The following is a 21,348-nucleotide window of genomic DNA, read 5'->3' as shown; positions in this document are numbered from 1 at the left end:
GGAACTCATGGCGATCTTCATGGCACTGAAGGCATTCAAGTTGCACCTGTGCAACAAGGTCGTGTTAGTCCGGACGGACAACATGACCGCCATGTATTACATCCAGAAGCAGGGAGGCACGCACTCCCCGCAGCTGTCTCACCTAGCCCAGAGCATGTGGAAGTGGGCCATTCAGAGGAACATCTTCCTCATGGCGGAGCATCTCCCGGGTGTCGACAACCAGATGGCGGACCTGCTCAGCAGGCACAGTCATCAGATGCACGAGTGGGAGATCCACCCGTCGGTTCTCCGTCCGTACTTCCAGCAGTGGGGTCATCCGGACATCGACCTGTTCGCCACAAGCGAGAACGCAAAATGCCCAAACTTCGCCGCCAGGTTCCCACACCCGCAGTCTCAGGGCAATGCGATATGGATGAACTGGTCAGGCAGATTTGCGTACGCTTTTCCGCCAGCCCCCCTCATACCTCTGGTGGCGCGCAAACTGCGACAGCACTCCATGACACTCATCCTGGTTGCTCCAACGTGGGCACGGCAGGCTTGGTACACCACGTTCCTGGAACTTTCGGTGGTGCCTCACCAGCGACTGCACCTCACTCCCAGCCTCCTCACGCAGAGCCATGGCGACATTCAGCACCCAGATCCACAACAGCTGAACCTTGCGATTTGGCTCCTGAGGTCATAGAGTTTGGATACCTGAACTTGCCTCCTGAGTGTATGGACATCATCAAGGAGGCGAGGCGACCAACTACCAGGGCCTGCTATGCGGCCAAATGGAAGCGGTTTGTTATTTACTGCTCCAACAATAACATTAACCCGTTGGACGCATCTACGCAAAACATCATATGTTACTTGTTGCATCTGTACCAATGCAACCTGGCGTACAGTTCTATCAGGATCCATCTCGCGGTCATAGCCGCTTACCTTCAAAACAGGCAACACCTTTCCGTTTTTAGGGTACCTGCCATTAAAGCCTTCTTGGAAGGCCTTAAAAGAGTGATCCCTCCCAGACACCCCCCTTCACCAGTCTGGAACTTAAATATCGTTCTCACCAGACTCATGGGGCCACCCTTTGAGCCACTCCATTCCTGTGACATACAGTTCCTCACCTGGAAGGTGGCCTTCCTCATAGCTATTACATCCCTGCGGATGGTCAGTGAGCTGCAAGCCCTCACAATTCAGGAACCCTACCTGCAAATCCATGCAAATAGTGGTGCTTCGCACCAACCCTAAATTCATGCCAAAAGTGGTTTCGCAGTTCCACATCAACCAAAATATTGAACTGCCCGTTTTCTTTCCTAACCCAGATTCGGTGGCAGACAGAGCACTGCACACCTTAGATGTCAAAAGAGCTCTCCTGTATTACATCGACAGGACAAAAGACTTTCGGAAAACCAAACAGCTATTCGTTGCATTCTCTCCACAACATAAAGGCAACCCTATCTCCAAATCAGGTATAGCCAGGTGGATTGTTAAATGTATCCAGATATGTTATCAGAAAGCTAAACGCACACTAACAGTTCCCCCTAGAGCGCATTCCACACGCAAATTGGGGGCCTCCATGGCTCTCTTGGGTAATATTCCTCTAGAGGACATATGTACAGCAGCCACATGGACCACTATACATACATTCACCAAACACTACTGCGTAGATGTACACTCCAAACAGCAAGCTGCTGTAGGTCAGGCTGTTCTCAGGACTCTCTTTCAGACTGCTGCAGCTGGCACGGGCACCCGCAAGTAAGGAGGGAACTGCTATTTATTCTATGCACAGATATGAATTCAGCAGCCCTCATGCCTCGAACGGAATATGCTACTTACCAGTATGCATCTGTTCTTAGCATGAAGGGCTGCTGACATTCATATCGCCCGCCCTCCTCCCCGGTGCCTGTCGCAGCTGCAGCTCTCAGAAGCATTTTCAGGCATGGTCATCACTTCCAGTATTACGCTCCATCTCTGCCACAATGGCGAAAAACAATCTGGGGATGGAGAGGATGCCCATGCGCACTGTAGTCCAGGGGAGGAGCCACCTATCTCGTGATACTTCGAAGACTCTTCCAGGACAACAATGTGCAATCATCCGGACCCAACACTAGGCGGCGATCTATGCACAGATATGAATGTCAGCAGCCCTTCATGCCAAGAACAGATGCATACTGGTAAGTAGCATATTCCGTACTGGTGGTTACACCGACTCCACCACCACCGTCACAAGAGCCTGTCTCACCAAGACACCTTGTTGAACCAATGCCACAAGGTAATCAAGATACTTCATCTTCAGATGATGACTGAAGAGAAGAAGGCGAATTACCGCATGATGATGTGCCTAGAGATCCTTGGGATGACTATGTAATTGCCATGCCTTCGCCTCCTATACCACAACCATCTGACTCTCAACCGGAGGATATTGGCGGCTTTCATAATATCATGCAAAGAGCTGCTACGCAGTTTGAACTTCCAGTTACTATTGAACAGTCGGATTGTTTTCTTCACGACTTTAAAGAAGGGTATAGGAGAATCACCAGGACTGTTCCTATTATAGATTTAATCTGGAAGGAAGGCTTTAAGATTATGAAGACGCCTGCCTCTATTCCTGCAGTCCTTCCTCGAATCGTGAAGAAGTATCGGGCAACACCAAATGCTCCATCTTGTCTGCTAGGTCACCCGCTCCCTGATTCGGTAATTTCGCAGGCTGCTCAACAGAGGTCAAAAAATCAGTCTACCCCAATCTCTACACCCCCAGATAAAGAGGGCAGACAATTGGACTTGATAGTAAAGCAGTTTTCCACCAATGCTGCTTCATCCATCAAGGCAGCCAATTCTCTGGCAATTTTTGCACGTTATGACCGCCAGATGTGGTCAGAATTATCTGAGTTTCTGGAACTGATACCTGAAGATCGTCAGCAGGAAGCACGGAGGATAGTGCTTGAAGGAGAACGGGCTGCATCGGAAATAATTGATTGCGCCTTAGACATTGCAAACACTAATTTTAGACAGTTAGCAGGATCGGCTGTTCTCAGACGCCAGGGATGGCTCAGAGGGACCTCGTTTTGACCTGAGGTGCAGACAAAGATTCTTTATATGGCTTATGATGGCGAGTCACTCATTGGTAAGCATATAGATGACGCGTTATTGACCATCAAAACAGACACAGACAAGTCGCTGGGTACCCTGCAATATAAGGGAGGATCTTTCAGAGGATCTAGGGGCCGTGGTTTTTCCTCGGGAGGAAATTACCACAATCAGCAAAACAGACAATACCAATCTCAATACACGCAGCCTTATTATCAGTCATCATACAGGCAATCCTCCTCAAATAATTTCTCTCGTCAAGGCGGACGCCGGCGATCGAGTAATCAAGGCCGTGACTCCAATTACCGACAATGAGTTTTGCCGTACGCCAGTCCAACCTTCTTCCCTCCCTGTGGGCGCGAAGATCTCAGCCTTTTCCCAACAATGGCAGAACATCACATCAGATTAGTGGGTCCTCGACCTTGTATGAAGAGGACACACTCTGGAGTTCTTAAAGAAACCACCTACAATCCCGCCCAAGGGTCCCCCTCCCCCTCGACTTCACTTACTGTTCAAAGAAGCCTTAAAGATGTTCCGCAAGAATGCAATAGAAAGAGTTCCAGTCTCGCAAAAAGGGAAAGGATTCTACTCTTGATTCTTCCTCCTAAAGAAAAAATCGAGGGAGTGGCGCCCGATTCTAGACTTGCGCAGACTCAACAAGTTTCTGAGGAAACAGATTTTTCCGATGGTGACGTTAACAGATGTGTTGAGCTGCCTCAACGAAGGGGACTTTATGGCTTCTCTGGACCTAGAAGACGCTTACTTCCATATCACTATTCACCCCAAACATCGGAAATACCTACGATTCACTGTGGCTGGCGTCCACTTTCAATTCAAGGTGCTTCCGTTCTGGCTAAAATCAGCCCCAAGAATATTCACAAAATGCCTAGCTCCAGTCTCAGCCACACTGAGGTCTCAAGGAATACAGGTCTTACCATACCTCGACGATTGGCAGCTCAAGGGTCCATCAAAGCAGGCTACGAAACAAGCTGTAAAAAGTTGCCTCAATCTTTTCTCAAATCTGGGACTCACTCTCAATGCCAACAAGTCGCAGTTGCAACCCCTCCAAGTTCTGACCTTTCTGGGAGCAACACTAGACACCCAACAATGCAAAGAGTTCTTGACTCAAGATCGACAGAGCAAATTACAAAGCCTGGCAAGGTTGATTGCAAGAAAAAAGTCAGTTTCTGTCCTAACATTTGCTTCTCTTCTGGGGATGTGGTCTTCAGCGATCAGTTTAGTCCCACTTGCAAGACTCAGGATGAGACCACTGCAGTAAGTCGGAGGGTCATTCTACGATTCCATAAAGGTGACCACACGAATGATACAGGCTCTCTACTGGTGGTCAAAAAGAAGCAATCTATCTCCAGGCCTCACGTTCCTAACAACTTTCCCAGAGTTTGTCCTGACTACGGATGCATCTATGGAGGGGTGGGTAGGACATCTTCAAGACCTTCAAATTCAGGGTCGTTGGTCTCGACACTATCAGAAAAAACACATTAACAGTCTCGAATTAAGGGCCATTTCTCTCTCTCTGCAAGCATTCCTTCCGAGAATTGTGCACTCCTCGGTGCTGGTGCGTACGGACAATACCACCAGCATGTATTACCTCAACAAACTAGGGGGAACAAGGTCTCTCTCCCTATCGCAGGAAGCTTAAGAGATGTGGGAATGGGTTATCAAGCATGGCATAACCCTCAGAGCAGAATATGTCAAAGGAACTCAAAATACCCTAACCGACAACCTCAGCAGATCTCTCGCAGGTTGCCACGAATGGGAGCTGGATCAGTTGCAGGTGAACAGGATCTTCCGAATGTGGGACACACCAACTCTAGACCTGTTTGCAACACAACAGAACAGCAAATGCCTCTATTACGCCAGCAGATTGACTCAACAGGGATCAAGAGGGAATGCCCTGTCCATGCGATGGTCAGGGATTTATGCGTATGCTTTTCCCCCGATACCATTAATCCAGAGGGTTCTGCAGAAGATGAAGAGGGAACATTGCAGTCTTATCCTAATTGCTCCTCGCTGACCGAGGCAGTATTGGTTTCAGGAGTTACTTCTGTTGTCACAACAACATCCGATTTGCCTCCATCCAACATTAACCATGTTGACAAGAGAGAGAGGTCTCTGCATCCGGATCCACAATCCCTTCACTTGCACGCATGGCTCCTGACTTCTTAGAATTCAAAGATCTCACAATTTCTCAGGACTGTAGAGATGTTCTATCTAAAGCCCGCTCAAAGCACTATCAAAACATACCGCTTTAAATGGAAGCGCTTCTGTCATTGGTGCGAAACAAATAAACGTACATCCACTTCAAGACCCACCAGATGATATTCTTCCCTATTTACTATCACTAGCTAAAGCAGGTCTAGTGTTCTCATCTATCAAAGTCCATCTTGCTGCGATTTCTAGCTTCAGAAAGAGTTCTAACAAGCCATCACTTTGTTCTTCGTCACTTATTTCTAAAAGGGCTATTTTGAGCCTTTCCTCCAGTTCGACCTCCACCTCCAGAGTGGGATCTCAATACAGTTTTATCTCAATTGATGAGGAGACCTTTTGAACCAATTCACAAGTCTGATTTAAAAATTTTAACCTGGGAGGTAGCGCTTTTGTTAGCCCTCACCTCAGCCCGGAGGGTTAGTGAAATCCAGGCTTTCACAATATCAGCACCTTTTCTTCACTACTCTAAGGATTACATTACATTGCGAACGAATCCAAAATTCATTCCAAAAGTACCGTCTCAATTCCACCTGAACCAGCCTGTAAAGCTTAAGACTTTTTTCCCGTATCCAGTTACACCGGCAGAAAAAGCTTTACATTCTCTTGATGTAAAAGGTGGCTTGAAGTTCTACCTTCAAAGAACTAAGGATGTAAGGAAATCTAATCAGCTGTTGATCGCTTATGGCCAAGCCACGATGGGACAAGATGTTACTAAAGCAACGGTAGCCAGATGGTTGTCTTCTGTCATACAATTTTGTCATGATAAAGCCAACAAACCGTTGCTCAGAAAGGTGAAAGCACATTTCGCCAGAACTATGTTGGCTTCTACAGCCTTGTTTCCTGGGGTCACATTGGAGAACATTTACCGTGCTGCGACATGGAAGAATGTCCACACGTTCACAAAACACTACTACTTACAATCTGCGTCGCAGGACGATGCAGCAGTGGGAGAAGCTGTTCTTCGACATCTTCTTCGACATCTTCTTCATTAAGGCTAGACTTTTGAAGGTCTCTTATATTACTTGCTAATGTTTCTGATTGTCAAATTTTGTTCTTAAATGTGAAATATGTTAAATGGCTATAATTGTTTCATATCAGAAGGTTTTTGCATTTATATGTATGTGCATATTTTAGGTGCTCTATAACCTTCCGGATGAGTGGGGAATATGTAGATTGACGCTTTGTCTCCCACCTTCCACAAACAACATTTTTTGGACTTACTGCTTGCTACTCTGATTAAGGCATGTGAATCTATGAAAGATACCCCAATACTGGATAAGAAAACAAGTTACTTACCTGTAACTACAGTTATCCAGTATTGGTGTCTTTCATAGATTCACATGCACCCACCCTCCTCCCCGGGCAGGACAGTTCTCTAATGGGGATACTTACTTCTCACTTGTGGTAAGAAAATTCGAGGAGAACCGCCTCTGCTGGTAAGGTTCTAGAGGGTGCTGACTTCTGATTGGTTGGAACTATTTTCAGTTATTTTTACATAAGGAGGTAGATAGGCTACTAAGATTTGGGCCTGTTTGGGCCTTTATTCTTGTCAGCCTACTACAGTTTTTACTAAGGCACTGCTATTGTATATTTGTTACCGTGGGACTCCCGCCTCGGCGACGGGGAATGATTCAGGCATGTGAATCTATGAAAGACACCAATACTGGATAACTGTAGTTACAGGTAAGTAACTTGTTTTCTTTTGCAGGGTGCAATTTTAGAAAAAAAAATCACACCCATCATCAGATAGTGGCTGGCCAGGATGGTATGGTATAGTCAACGTGGACTTACTGATAATAATAATAATAATAATAATAATACTGAGTTTTGTATAGCGCAAACGGCTACCTCGCAGGGAGGTGTCCTGGCGCTTAGTGAGCAGCAAAAGTAAACTAAGGGATTCATAAAAGAAAGCAGCAGTGGAAGAGATTACTGCTTAAAAAGCCACATCTTTAGCTGTTTCCTAAAGCAGGGCTCTGAATTGTCATTGGGAATAAGGCGAGCCTTCGCAAATGGGGGGACAGAGAGCAAGTTAAGCGTGTTTGAGCGCAGAGACCGCGCTTGCTTATATTGGGGGGAGTCTTAATTTGAGATAATTGGAGAAATTTCCCTGGAGTGCCCGATAAGCCAGGGTCAAAGCCTTAAATTCAATCCTGCTTTCCACTGGAAGCCAGTGAAGATTGCGTAGATATGTTTGATCAGCCTCGCAGCCGCATTCTGCACCATCTGTAGCCGCTGGATTGCATACTTCGGCATAATGACAATGCCTACTAGCCAGGTTCATGCACCACCTTTTAAATCTTCTGCAGCATATCAAGCCATGTGCTGCAAGCATGCTATACTGTTTCTTGCAAGTTAATCTCTAGCTATATCTTAGTGTAGGTGAGCAAAATTGTTTATGAACAGTGTTTTTCAAGCACACCTGTTGCCCACAAACCAAATGTAGACGTTTGTTTAAAGAAAACTTCTCCCTTTTGATTACCCTTGTTTTAGTACTTTGCAAAATGAAGTGAAGCCTGTGCTTGAGAGGTTAACACAAGACCAAGATGTGGATGTGAAATATTTTGCGCAGGAGGCATTAGCAGGTATGTTGCATGCTGGTAAGATAAAAGCAGCATTATATATCTATGCATATCTGTAGAGGTTTATGTAAAAGTTCACAATGTTTGATACCCCTGCGATATAGACTACAACAAAGCTTGTTACTTCCTACAGTGTTATTTTTATGTTTTGTTTACATCGCAGGCAGAGTGTATGTCAAAAGCAAGTAGAATCTGTATTTTGGTACTAAACGTGCCCACTCACAGCTGCGCCATGTTCGTCAGGATGCTTGTTTCTGGTCCAGGGAAGGCATTGGCAGTTCGGGCTGGACTGTTCCCATGAGGCACAGGGTCAGACTGATTTGCATATGGCCATGTGGCCATGTCTGAACTGGGGTGGCGGAGTGAGCTAAAGAAGGATAATGGATTAAACCCACATCAGTTGACTGGGGGTGAGTGCTTGCATTGTTTAACACTCTGTCCATCATCCCCTTTGGTTTTGCTATGTTTGTGTCTTTCAGTTCATAGAAATTTGAAAATGGTTTTAGTATTTTTTTTCTTGCTTGCACTCTGCACTTCTCTTCCAGGGGATCCTCATCAAAGTCATAAGCACTAGAATATTCCCGCCCATGCGTGGGACCCCAGAAACACAATCTCATATGTGCCCCACATATATGTATGTGTGTGTGTGTATGTATGTGTATATATATATATATATATATATATATATATATATATATATATATATATATATATATATATATATATATATATATATATATATATATATATATATATATATATATATATATATATATATTTTAAACTGTTTTAATGCTCAGCAGTCAGTAGAAAACTCACATAGGACTGAAGCATATACAACTCCCAGGCTGCATTGCAAAAACACAGTCTAAAAAGACTGAAAAGCTAACTCATAGCAACGTGGAGATAAACTGGCACCGTGCCTTTAATGCAATCATGCCTCAGGGGTGACAGCTCAGTTGTTCTTTCCGGCTCCTTCAGGAAGGATCCTGGTTACACAGCTCCACTTCTTTCTGATTTTAGTCAGAAATAATCTTTGTTTTTCATAACTTTTTTGACTTACCTCGACGTCTTCCACCTTCTGAAGTAAGGCTCTGTCATTTTTTGACAATTTTGGCCTTTTTTTACTACTCAAAATGCCTTCTCTTTGTGACTCTTGTCCTTCTTGTAGTAAAAAGAAGGCCAGAACAGACTCATGAGGTCCTTTGTCCTCATTGCCAAAACCTGTCCAAGAGAACTTTGGACAGGTTTTCGCCTGTATGGGTTGGCAGAAAAATCTTCAAGAGGAAGGTCTCCGGTGAGGAAGGGTTCCAAGAGGTCTAGACGTTCGGCGTAGAGGATAGACACCCCTCCGCTGGTGTTTTGACGACCTTCGGCGTCAAGGATAGATACCCCTTCGCCAGCGTCGAGGAAGAAGAGCCCTCCGCCGTCATCACGACTACGTTCGGCGTTGAGGAAGAAGAGGCCTTCGTCGCGCAAAGACCCTTCGTCTGGATCGGAACGGTGGCAGTCGCCGTCGGGTCGACGTTAAACGTCGAGCAGAAGGGATGTCCAGATGTCGTCAGCACAGACGTCGAGGAGTAAGGAACCATCGAGACCGGTCACATCAGACCGCAGAGCAACGTCGAGGAGACGGTCCGGTTTGACGCTGAGAGGCGCACACCCAACGTCAAGGCCTTTCTGGTGACGGAATCAGCTACACACAATTATTCCGCTCACTCCTCTGGACCGCCTTCTACAAGATCAGCCTCTCCAGAAGCCAGCAGACCTGCTCATCAGTCTCCATCACAGCAAAGGGAGACTTCCTCTGCTGTGCACTTGTCCCTGAGATGGCTTCTTCCCCTGCATCACTGGAAGGATACTGGGGGCACAGCGGATGCAAGAATATGCCAGTCCCATCCATAGGTCACCTTTACAAAGAATGGTGCAGGAAGTGGACGGGTCGAGCTCCCCTAGACGTGGCGAACGCACGGGCAGACCCCGAGAACAAAGCCATGACAGATCACGTTCCCCCAGACGAGAGGAACGCACACAGGTCGCGGGGACGAAGACATAGTTCCCATCGCAGAAGTAGAGGGACACTGTCGTGGTCTTCTCCCACCCGATCGTCGAAGAGGGAATATTTCCCTACATTATCAGACAGCCCTATCTCGAGGGTGTCTCTGATAGATGATATCAACACCTACCATGATGTGCTTCAGAGAGGGGCTCAGAAGCTGAACATCGAAATGTCCGCCCCTCAGGTGGCGACAACTGTGATCTTTGAGACTCTGCATCAGAAGGCAGCTTCTTGTCCATTGCTCCCCTTGGTTCCAGGGATTCTAGACCCTGTGATGGGCACCTTCCTGACGCCAGATACGATCAAGGCAGTACCGGCTCGAATCCAAAAGAAGTACAAGCTGGCTTCCTCAGACCCTGTCTTCTTGAAGACGGATCCGCCTGCAGACTCTGTGAGCGTTGCGGCAGTGAGGAACACTCATGCTGTCACTGCATCTTCATTGCTCCCCCGATAAGGAAAGCAGGTCCCAGGACTCTTGGGGACGTAAGGTTTGCAACTCGGCGGCTTCGTCGCTAAAGGTCTCCAGTGCGGCCGCTTTGTTAGGCCGCTATGACAGGGCCTTGTGGGACTCCTTGGACCGCTTCAAGGAGAAGCTGCCAAAAGAGGATCAGAAGGACTTTGATGAGATTATCACCGACGGATCACTTGTTGCAAACCAAATGATGAGCACGGCAGCGGACTGCGCTATGCTATCGGCGTATTCTTATGCTCATGGAGTCTGCGCCAGAAGATCCTCGTGGTTGAGGCTGACAGGTCTCAAGCGGGCGATCAACAGAGGATACTAAATCTCCCATTTTCTGGCTCTTTTCTGTTTGGTATTCATACAGATGAGCAGAATGAAAGCAGAGCTTGACACCCTCAAAGCCGTAGGCTTGGAAAAGAGAAAAGAATACAAACGTTGATACAGGCCCAACCGGTGCAAGGGATACCAACAGAGGGTTCAAACCCCTCAATGGTCCCAAGGGAAAAACCAAGGCAAGTCCCAATATCTGGGACATAAATCGAACAGAGGTAGAGGTGGTTACCAGCAACAGTCCTCTACCACGCCTAGATCAGGAGGAAAACCTGATCTAGGCGTTCAGTGAAGCACTTCCTCCAGTGGGAGGAAGTGCTTCACATCATCTGGCAGAGTGGTGCAGCATCACAAAAGTTTCCTTGTGCTTCCAAAGGACATTCCTCCAAAAAGATGTCGTCCTCACCAACTAAAGTTGCTCCCACAGGAAGTGAAAACCCTTCTACAAAAGCAAGCCATAGAAGATGTTCCTTCCTCGCAGCAGGGGAAGGGAGTCTACTCCAGGTACTTTCTTGTGCCCCAAAAAAATCGGGAGCACAAGTTCAGACCTATCCTGGATCTTCGCCTACTGAACAGAGTTATTGTGAAGGAGAAGTTTCGCATGTTGGCCCTTCATCATATATGTCCACAACTGCAAGTAGGAAATTGGATGTGTTCGGTGAACCTCCAAGATGCGTACTTCCACATACCCATTGCTCCACGTCATCGCAAGTATCTGCGGTTTGTGGTCGGACACAAACATTATCAGTACAAGGTCTTACCCTTCTGGCTCAAGTCTGTCCCACGAGTCTTTGCCAAGTGCATGGCAGTGGTGGCAGCCTCCCTTCACAGAAGAGGTCTGTTAATCTCATCTTACTTGAACGATTGTCTTCTCAAAGGGCCATCTCCTCGACAAGTAAGGAGCCACTTCCAAGTTTGTCTGCAGCAGTTACACAATCTGGACCTTCATGTCAACATGGAGAAATCCGTGCAGCAGCCCACCCAGACGATCCATTATCTAGGATCTACTCTGGATACAATTAAAGGAAGCGCGTTTCCTTCGGAGGAGGGACTTTCTTCAATGCAGCAGAAGTGCAGGATTCTGCTCGAGACAGAACATTCAGCAGTCTGACAAGTTGCATTTCTGCCGGGGTCAATGGCCTCCTGCATATTTCTCATCCCCAACGCCCGACTGAGAATGCGAACGTTGCAGCAAGATCTAGAAGACAAATGGGATCAAGCAATGGGTCGCTTGGAAGATTGATAGTGCTCTCCCAAGCAGCAAAATCATCCATCAGAATCTGTTGGTGGGAGTCCCTTTTCACCAGCCAGTTCCAGTGCAATCGTTGGTAACGGATGCATCTCTGCAGGGATGGGGGACACACATGGGGTGCCTTCAAATGCAGGGCAGGTGGTCCACAAAGGAACAGTCCTACCACATAAACATGTTGGAGCTACGAGCAGTCCACCTTGCTCTGAAAGCCTTTCTACTTTCGATCAAGTCTAGCTCGGTCCTGATCCAAACAGACAACACGACCACCATGTTTTATCAAAACAAGCAGGGTGGTAGACGCTCTCGTCCTCTCTCCTTGGAGGCCCAAGTGATCTGGCACTGGCTACTAGCTCGAAACCTCTCCATAGTAGCAGTGCACCTTCCAGGAGAGCAGAATGTCAAAGCAGACGCACTGTCGGCACTTCGAAGATCAGCCAGACTGGGTGCTACACGACGAGGTGGTGGCAGATCTTTTCCATCAATGGGGTCGTCCATCAATAGATTTGTTTCCAGAAGATAAAAACAAAAAATGCCATGCCTTCTCATCCAGGTTCCACCGTCCAGGGACAAGGGGGAATGCGCTTTTGATGGATTGGCCAAGGACATTTACCTACCCCTTTTCCTCCTCTGCCTCTGATCCTGAGCTCATCAGATCCAACATAAAGATGATTCTGATAGCTCCAGGCTGGCCGCGGCAGTGGTGGTACCCGGACCTTCTTAAGTTGTCGGTGCTCCCACACAGGAGACTGCCTTACAGAGCTGACCTACTGACCAAGATGGACGGGAAGATTCTCCATCCCAGCCTTCCCTCACTGAACTAGGCAGCATGGCTCCTGAGGTCCTTCAATACGGACACTTGAAACTGCCGCAGGACTGCGTGCACATTTTAAGAGGCTAAGAGGCCCTCCACTAGAGCGTCATATGCGTTCAAGTGGAAGAGGTTCTTCATTTGGTGTGTTGAAAATCACTTTGACCCTACAAAGGGGCAGGAGGATGTCATTCTTCCTTACCTTCTACATCTTTCTAAAGCAGGTTTGAAATATGCTTCAATCAGGATTCATTTGTCAACCATTACGGCGTACAGAAAATCACCCAGCCAGCCTTCCTTTTTCCAAATGCAGGTGGTTAAGTACTTCTTTCAGGGGGTTGAAGAAAGTCTATCCCCCTGTTCAGGACCCTTCTCCTCCATGGGAGTTGAATCTGGTCCTGTCCTCCTTTTGAGCCCATTCAAAAAGCCTCTTTACAGCACCTGACGTGAAAGGCCGCTTTTCTGGTAGCGCAGAGTAAGTAAAATCCAAGCGCTGTGTGCAAAAGAGCCTTATACCGTCTTTCACCTCAACAGGGTAGTCTTAAGGGCTCACTCTTACTTTTTGCCTAAAGTTGTATCTGATTTTCATATTAGTCAGTCAATCTCCCTGCCATCCTTTTTTCCAAAGCCCGCGACTCCTGCGGAGAGGTCGCTACATTCCTTGGACCTCAAAAATGTGCTTAAATTCCATCTAGAGGGTACCAAGGGCATAAGAAAATTGGAACAATTGTTTTTAAATTATGGTGCCATGAGAACAGGCTCCCCAGCTTCTAAAAGATCCATTTCTAGATGGATAGTGTCCTGTATAAAATTGGCTTACCAGCTGGCTCATAAACCCTTGTTGTTGTCTCCTAAAGCACACTCCACTAGCGGAAAAGCGGCCACAGTAGCTTTCTTGCATGATATTCCAATGTGAGAGATTTGCAAGGCTGCGACGTGGAGATCGATTCACACCTTCACAAGGCATTACTGCCTAGAATCCGATTCCAGGGCTGATACTAAAGTGGGTCAGGCCTCCTTGCGGCATCTTTTCGGATAGTGATCTATCTTACAGGCTTGGTTGTCTAAGCTGATTGGTTAATTTACAGTTATGTTCCTTTACCCGCAGGTGGATGAGGTAACTCTCACTATTCTATTCTAGTGCTTGTGACTATTGATGAGGATCCCCTGGAAGAGAAGGATTAGTTACTTACCTGTAATCCTAGTTCTCTTCCAGGGGTATCCTCCTCAAAGTCATAAGCAACCCTCTCACCTCCCCGGGAAAAGGATTCTGGTGTTTTTAAAGTTATTGTCAACTCTTAGTGCCATGGCTTTTTGAGTCACCGCAAAGAACTACTGACCTAACTGTCACCCCTGAGGCATGATGGGAAGCTGGGGGTGTCATGACTGCCTTAAAGGCACAGTGCCAGTTCATCTCTATGTTGCTATGAGTTAGCTTTTCAGTCTTTTTAGACTGTGTTTTTGCAATGCAGCCTAGGAGCTGTATATGCTTCAGTCCTATGTGAGAGTTTTCTACTGACTGCTGAGCATTAAAACAGTTTCAAAACATGCTTCTCCTGTTTCCTATGCTTATGTTATGATGTAATGGGGAGTTCTTACAGCATTATGCAGCTCTGTTGTTAAGGCTGCAATTGTGTATGTGTGTATATATATATATATATATATATATATATATATATATGTATGTGGGGCGCATATATGATTGTGTTTCCGGGGTCCCACGCATGGGCGGGAATGTTCTAGTGCTTATGACTTTGATGAGGATCCCCTGAAACCCACTTAGGGAATGTCCCAGCATGCAGTCTGTTTGTAAGCGCTCTTAGCGCGGCCCACATGGTGCCACTAATTAATAAATACTGCGTGCATAAAAAGGAGTTGTCATCGTGCCATGATTACAAGCCAAACCCCTGATGAAGAGGCTTAATTGCTTTGAAACGCGTTGGGTGTGTCAAAAATTACAGGGAGGAAGAGGCAATGTGAAAAGGACAATGCTGAAAGGCAGGATTGCTGTCTTGTAGACAGGCTTGCTGTCAAAATGGCCTCTTCGAGCACCGGTCCTTCCCTGAAAGTTTGGGGGGATTCGTCAAGCAGGGGCCGAGATAAAAGGGGGGTCCCAAAACGTGTTTTCCCCATGTTAATTTCCATAGGGCGGTCGATTTCACTTTTAGCCCGAACGGCTGAATGGATTTCCACCAAACTTGGCAAAATTGTAGGGACTGGTAGCCCGATGTGCCTTTGCTATGTCTCAAGATATGTGCTCCAGTGGATTTTGAGTAATTTAGGTTAAAAAAAATATATATATCTATAGGCGCGCTCCGGTACGCGCACCGGGGAGCACGCCGGGCGCGCCACGCGACTTGCGCGCAGAAAGCTGATTGGCTCCCGGGTGTCTGTAAACATTCTAAACAGTCCGGAGCGGCCGCCATCTTGTGTCTCGGTAAAATCGAGACACAAGAGGTGGCAAAAACAAAGGGGGGAATTGACCATAAGGGGGCAGGGTAGACCCCCCCCTCCCCCTGACCCTCTAGGTTTGATATGGGGGCCATTAAAGGGCCCCGCGGGGTCTCAAAAAAAAAAATTCGATTTTCGCGGGGGGAGCGCCCGGTACGCGCACCGGGGAGCGCACCGGGGAGGGTACTATGGGAAAAAAATCACTTTAAAAAATTGTATGTTTATTAATTGTTCTTTTTTTTTTTATTATTTTTTATTTAAGTACCAACATGTAGGTATCAATGCAGAGTCTATAATTTAATATACATAGTTTCCTTTGTAGATATCTTGCATGTTGTTACTTCCTTTACTCTCTCTCTTCTTTCTCTCTGTCACGCCCCATGTCTTACCCTTATTCATTTATATCCACCCTCTTTCACTCCTCTTAACTTACACTCATTGCTATTTTCTTTCCCTCCGTCACTACTGTTTTTTTTCTCTGGTTCCGTCACTATCTGTCATTCCCCATACTTAAGTCTCCTTCCTTTTACTTTCATCACCCATTCACATTTTCCCAAAACCTCTGCTTTAGTCTTCTTCCTCTTTCATCTCTTCTTTTGCTCCCATATTAATTTTCTTTTTGTCAATTACTTCCTCTTACACCTTTCCTCTGTCTTACTATCTATTACACAGTCCTACTGTGTTCCTCCCTCTAGCTCTCTTTGTCTTAAGACCACTCTCTCTGTCCCCATTCCTCATGCTCACTCTTTCATTATTTTTTTTCCTTTTTTTTTTTGTTGGTGCGCTGACGGGACGCGCACCGGGGCGTTCACCGGTACGCGCCCCGGGAGCGTACCAAAGTCAAATATATAAAAAAAAAGAAAATACTATTTTAAAACAAAAATATTATCTTAATATACAATATAGGGTTCATTTTTAGAAAAACATACCTTTCTCACTTAAAGACATGATTATATATTATAGGTATGAAGCCCTATAAAAAGGTAAAAATTAGCAGTTAAAAAAACCTATGAAATTCACTGAAAAAACCAGAGGTTTCACACCAGTTATAGTTAGCTGGAAATTTTACTGACATAAAACCATTGAAATTCCCACGTTATAGTTAGTTGGACTCACTATAACTTGCGCGCCTGCAATGCACTGCTGATGACGTCACATATTACATCACTCATGACATGGTCAGTGACATTACTCATGACATCACTGATGACACCATCCTTGTGACAAGAGTGACAGACCTCCTTTCACTGTAATGTAACCCTTGAAACACATATTCAAAAATAGAATTAACATTTTTTTAAAAATGGAGATAACCATATCAGTTACAACAACCAATTCAGTAATTACACAATCTATATACACATCTACTCATTCACAAACAGTTCAATATACTCACTCACACATATACTCACTCATCATATGTAGTGATACACCTATACATCCTGTTACACACCAACAGTCATCCAAAAGTTACTCACACACATACTCACACATGCAAATAAACTATTGAACATCCATTTATTTCCATATAGAGCTATACACACACTACCACCTTACTTCTATTGAAATTTAAAGATATTTATTCTCTTAAACAATCCCTTATAGAAACACATACTTATTTAAACAGGAACTCTTACAATCTCTTACTCTGACATATACTCACTTATATCACAGGGCCATTTGCAGAACTCGGGCCGCATTTTATGCTCAGGAATTTGCAGCCAGTACAAATCCATCTAAACTGATCTTTAAGGTCCTGAAGGACCTTATGAAAAAAAGAGCCACCTCGGAGGTGATTTGCACAGATTCCCACTGTGAGAATCTGCCCACTTTTTTCCTGGAGAAAGTGCAAAATATTTACCGAGGATTTGATCCATGCCGGCTGAATACAGAGGTAATTGACCCCGACTCTTTGGGGTATGAGACCCTGGCTACTCTACCAGACTTGTCTATTGAGATCTTTGACAAACTTAGCCTCAGGGTGAAGTCGGGTTCTCCTCTGGACCCGCTGAAACCAGCTCTTATCAGCACACTTTCCCCGCTGTGCCGAGCTCCCATATTGAATCTCATCAATATGTCGCTGTCCAATGGAATGGTACCCACCGCCTGGAAACAGGCAGTAGTCACTCCAATTTTAAAAAAGGCCAACTCTGACCCACGGCTGCCAGAAAATTATCGACCTATATCCCTACTGCCTTGGATATCTAAAGTAACGGAAGCCCACGTTAACTCAGTTCTGTCTGAGCATCTGGCTCGCAATCAGATTCTGGATCCCAGTCAGAATGGCTTCCGGCCAGGACACAGTACCGAGACGGCATTACTTTACATCACTGAACATCTTCGCCAGGTACTTGACTCCGGACGTACAGCAGCGCTTCTGCTATTAGATCTAAGCGCTGCCTTCGATACTGTGTCCCACCATATACTGATCCAACGCTTAGAGGAAGCTGGAGTCACTGACATCGCTCTCCAGTGGTTTCGATCATTTTTGTCTGATCGAACCTTTAAAGTGGCAATACCACCAGGCCAATCCATCACTCATCCCTTGGAGCTGGGAGTCCCACAGGGCTCCTCGTTGAGCCCCACAATGTTCAACCTGTATGTGAAACCGTTAGCTGCAGTCGTCAAACAGTGGGGTTTGACGATGACCTCATATGCTGACGACACGCAGCTGGCGGTGACACTTAGTGGAGACCCTGAGGTGGAGGCCCCCAGATTCCGTGCGGGTCTTGTGGCAGTAGCAAGCTGGCTTCGCACCAACTGCCTACAGTTGAATGCCACCAAAACGGAGGTGTTGGTATTGGGGAAGCACGCTGAGCTATGGGGAAACCAGTGGTGGCCACCAGAGCTGGGCGTTACTCCGATTCCGGCCTCTGGAGTGAAAAATCTAGGCATCTGGCTGGACCCCGCGCTCACTTTTACGGACCACACTAAGAAGGTGGCTGCCACGTGTTATGGCATCCTGCGGGGCATAAGGCCGGTCTTAAAGTACTTTGATCCCCCCACCAGACAGCTCGTAGTCCAGGCATCGATTTTATCGCGGCTGGACTACGGAAGTTCACTGATGTTAGGGATGAATCAGGCGGAGGCCTCCAGGCTCCAAAGGGTGCAAAATGCCGCGGCGCGGGCCATTGTGGGCCTCCCCAGACACTGTTCTGTGTCTGGTACCATCTCGGCCCTACACTGGCTTCCGGTCAGACAGCGGATCAAGTTCAAAGCACTGTGCCTGGCCTTTAAAATTCTGAAATTTTCCTCGCCGCCGGCACTTGCCAATTTACTTACTCCCTACATCCCTCTGAGATCATTGAGATCAGAGGCTCTCCATTTGGCTGTTTGCTCCCGTTTTAAATTGAGTAGAATGGGTGGCCGCTCATTCCGGGTGCTCGCAGCAGGGCTATGGAACTCGCTCCCGGTGTGCATCCGAGCCCTTAATGACTTGCTCGCCTTTAGGCAGGCGATTAAAACCTTCCTGTTTCCCGCCTCTGAATAGTCGTCCCTTTCTTTTATTGTGTGTTATGTTATAGTGCCTGTCAAAGCGCCAGGACGCCCCTTTGCTGGGGCAGCTGTGCGCTATAGAAATATAAATAACATAACATAACATACATCAATGTTCATATATACTAGATTAAAACATATGTAGTTACTGATAAAGACACTAGTAAGACAGTCATTCACTCACTAACATACACATATACACACTCATACACCCATACAGTCCTGCACAAATGCTGTTTTCAAAACACATACAGAGAGTCAGTCAATTATGCATCTATGTGCTAACACCCCCACCAAACCATACACACACTCATACTGATACTAAAAAAAAAATCTAATAACCCATATACACACACATGTAGCTACTCACCAACCCATCCAGCCACTTATACACAAAGTGAAACACTGATACAAACATTTAAATATTTAAACAATACTCACTAATATATGTATTCAGTAAGATACACTTAATAAGTCAGTTAACCAATCAATTAAAAAAAAAAACCATACATTAAGACTTTTATTTAAACATGTATTCTTCCATCGACCTTTACATATACATATATAAAACATATTTATTTTTGAGAAAGACACACATTCAGTGGATGGTGTCATCAGTGATGTCATGAGTGATGTCACTGACCATGTCATGAGTGATGTAATATGTGACGTCATCAGCAGTGCATTGCAGGCGCGCAAGTTATAGTGAGTCCAACTAACTATAACGTGGGAATTTCAATGGTTTTATGTCAGTAAAATTTCCAGCTAACTATAACTGGTGTGAAACCTCTGTTTTTTTTCAGTGAATTTAATAGGTTTTTTAAATGCTAATTCCTAACTATAACTGGTGTGAAACCTCTGGTTTTTTCAGTGAATATATATATATATATATATATATATATATATATATATATATATATATATATATATATATATATTATATTTTTGTTTCCGGGGTCCTACGAATGGGCGGAAATATTCTAGTGCTTCTCTTCCAGGGGATCCTCATCAATAGTCATAAGCACTGAATATTCCCGCCCATGTGCGGGACCCCGGAAACAATATAAAAATATATATGTAAAAAACACATATATCTCGCTCCCCATATATGTACATACATATATTATTTTTCTCACACCAATGCAGCTCCAAAACTGAGGCTAAAACAATGTAAACACATGTACATGTACTGCAATTAGTAAGGAAACAAAAAACACATTAGATCAAATTTCCCTTGAACTTTGTGTTTTAATGAGTAAAACCACTCCTAAATCCTGAAAATTGCTTATAAATAGACATTGGTAGCCCTCAGGCTGCATTGTAAAACAATAGCATAGAAAATGAAACCATTTTCAACAAAAAACTGGCACCGTGCCTTTAAGGCAGCCCTGACCCCAGGCTTCCCATCATGCCTCAGGGGTGTCAGGCCAGTTGTTCTTTCCGGCTCCTTCAGTCAGGACCCTGGTGAAACAACTCCCTTTCTTTTTGACTTTCTGTCAAAAAATATTCTTGTTAATGTACAATTTTTGCTTTCACTCAACGTCTTTTAGACCTAGGGTGCTACTACTACCTTTTTTAGGCTTAAAAAAGGTGTTTTTTCTGTCAAAATGCCTTCTCTCTTTGACAAATGCCCTTCATGTGGAAGGAAGATGGCCAAGACTGACACTCATTCAGTGTGTATCCTGTGCCTACCAGACTCTCATTCTTCGAAAACCTGTGAACACTGCCAGGTTTTAACATCCAGAACTCTCAAACGAGTTTATGGACTTTCTGAGAGAGGAAGATCGCCCAAGAAGCAGAAAAGTCGGAAGGCGCGGTGGACGTCGAAAGAAGCCCCGACTTGTTCACCTTCGGCGTCGGGATCGGCGTCGAAGAAGCAGTCGACGGTGACGAAGAAGACTTCTTCAGCGTCGACATCCAAGGTACCTCCGCTACAGACAGCGTCGAGGGGTAGGTTGCCGTCGAAGCAGAAGAGCTCGACTGCGAGCCAACTGACGTTGAAACAGCATCGTCATGCTGTGACGTCGAGGCATTCTCCGTCGACGCCTGGCCACCGGCGTTCGGCGTCGAGACAACCTCCGTCAACGACTAGTCGTGGTCGTTCGGCGTCGAGGGAGCCTCTGCCGACACATCGTCGATCGGCGTCGAAGCAGCCCACGTCGACACCCTGTCAATGGCGTTCGACGTCGAGGCAGCCTCCGTCGCATTCAGTCAAGCGGCATTCGACGTCGAGGCACCTTCCGTCGCCGCCAGAGCACCGGCGGTCGGCGTCGAAGCAGCCTCCGTCGTCATCGAGCAGGCATACTTCAACGGCGAGGCGCTCTATGTCGAAGGACAGTCATCGACACTCGAGGTCGGCGTCGAGGAGAACACGATCGACGTCGAGAGGGCGTCTATCTGCTCGGCGTCCAAACAGCCACCGTCGACGGATCAGCGGAGATCCAGGGAGCGGGGCGACTCGCAGCCAGTGAACATCTCTCCTACAAGATCACAGGAGAGGTCGCCTTTGAGGCAGGTGGTGCATGAGATGGAGAGTGAACCATTGGACCAGTCTCAAGTCCTAAGGTCTCAACTGGGTCCCCAGGATCAGCATCGGCTGCGGAGGTGGAA

General features: G+C 46.1%; 1 protein-coding gene across 2 annotated transcripts in view; it reads left to right on the top strand.

Moving 5' to 3' along the window:
• LOC147701127 (uncharacterized) overlaps nt 1-21,348 on the top strand; it is a 208,286-nt gene that overhangs the window by 147,156 nt on the left and 39,782 nt on the right. For both annotated transcript variants that reach the window (XM_086929894.1, XM_086929893.1), the window contains exon 14: nt 7,792-7,883. In XM_086929894.1, coding sequence (XP_086786020.1) covers nt 7,792-7,883 — 92 coding nt within the window. The remainder of the gene's footprint in view (nt 1-7,791; nt 7,884-21,348) is intronic.

The sequence above is a fragment of the Lissotriton vulgaris genome, chromosome 7 (assembly GCF_964263255.1).
Source record: "Lissotriton vulgaris chromosome 7, aLisVul1.2, whole genome shotgun sequence".
Lineage (NCBI taxonomy): Eukaryota > Metazoa > Chordata > Amphibia > Caudata > Salamandridae > Lissotriton > Lissotriton vulgaris.
This window is presented reverse-complemented; position numbering and strand designations above follow the sequence as displayed.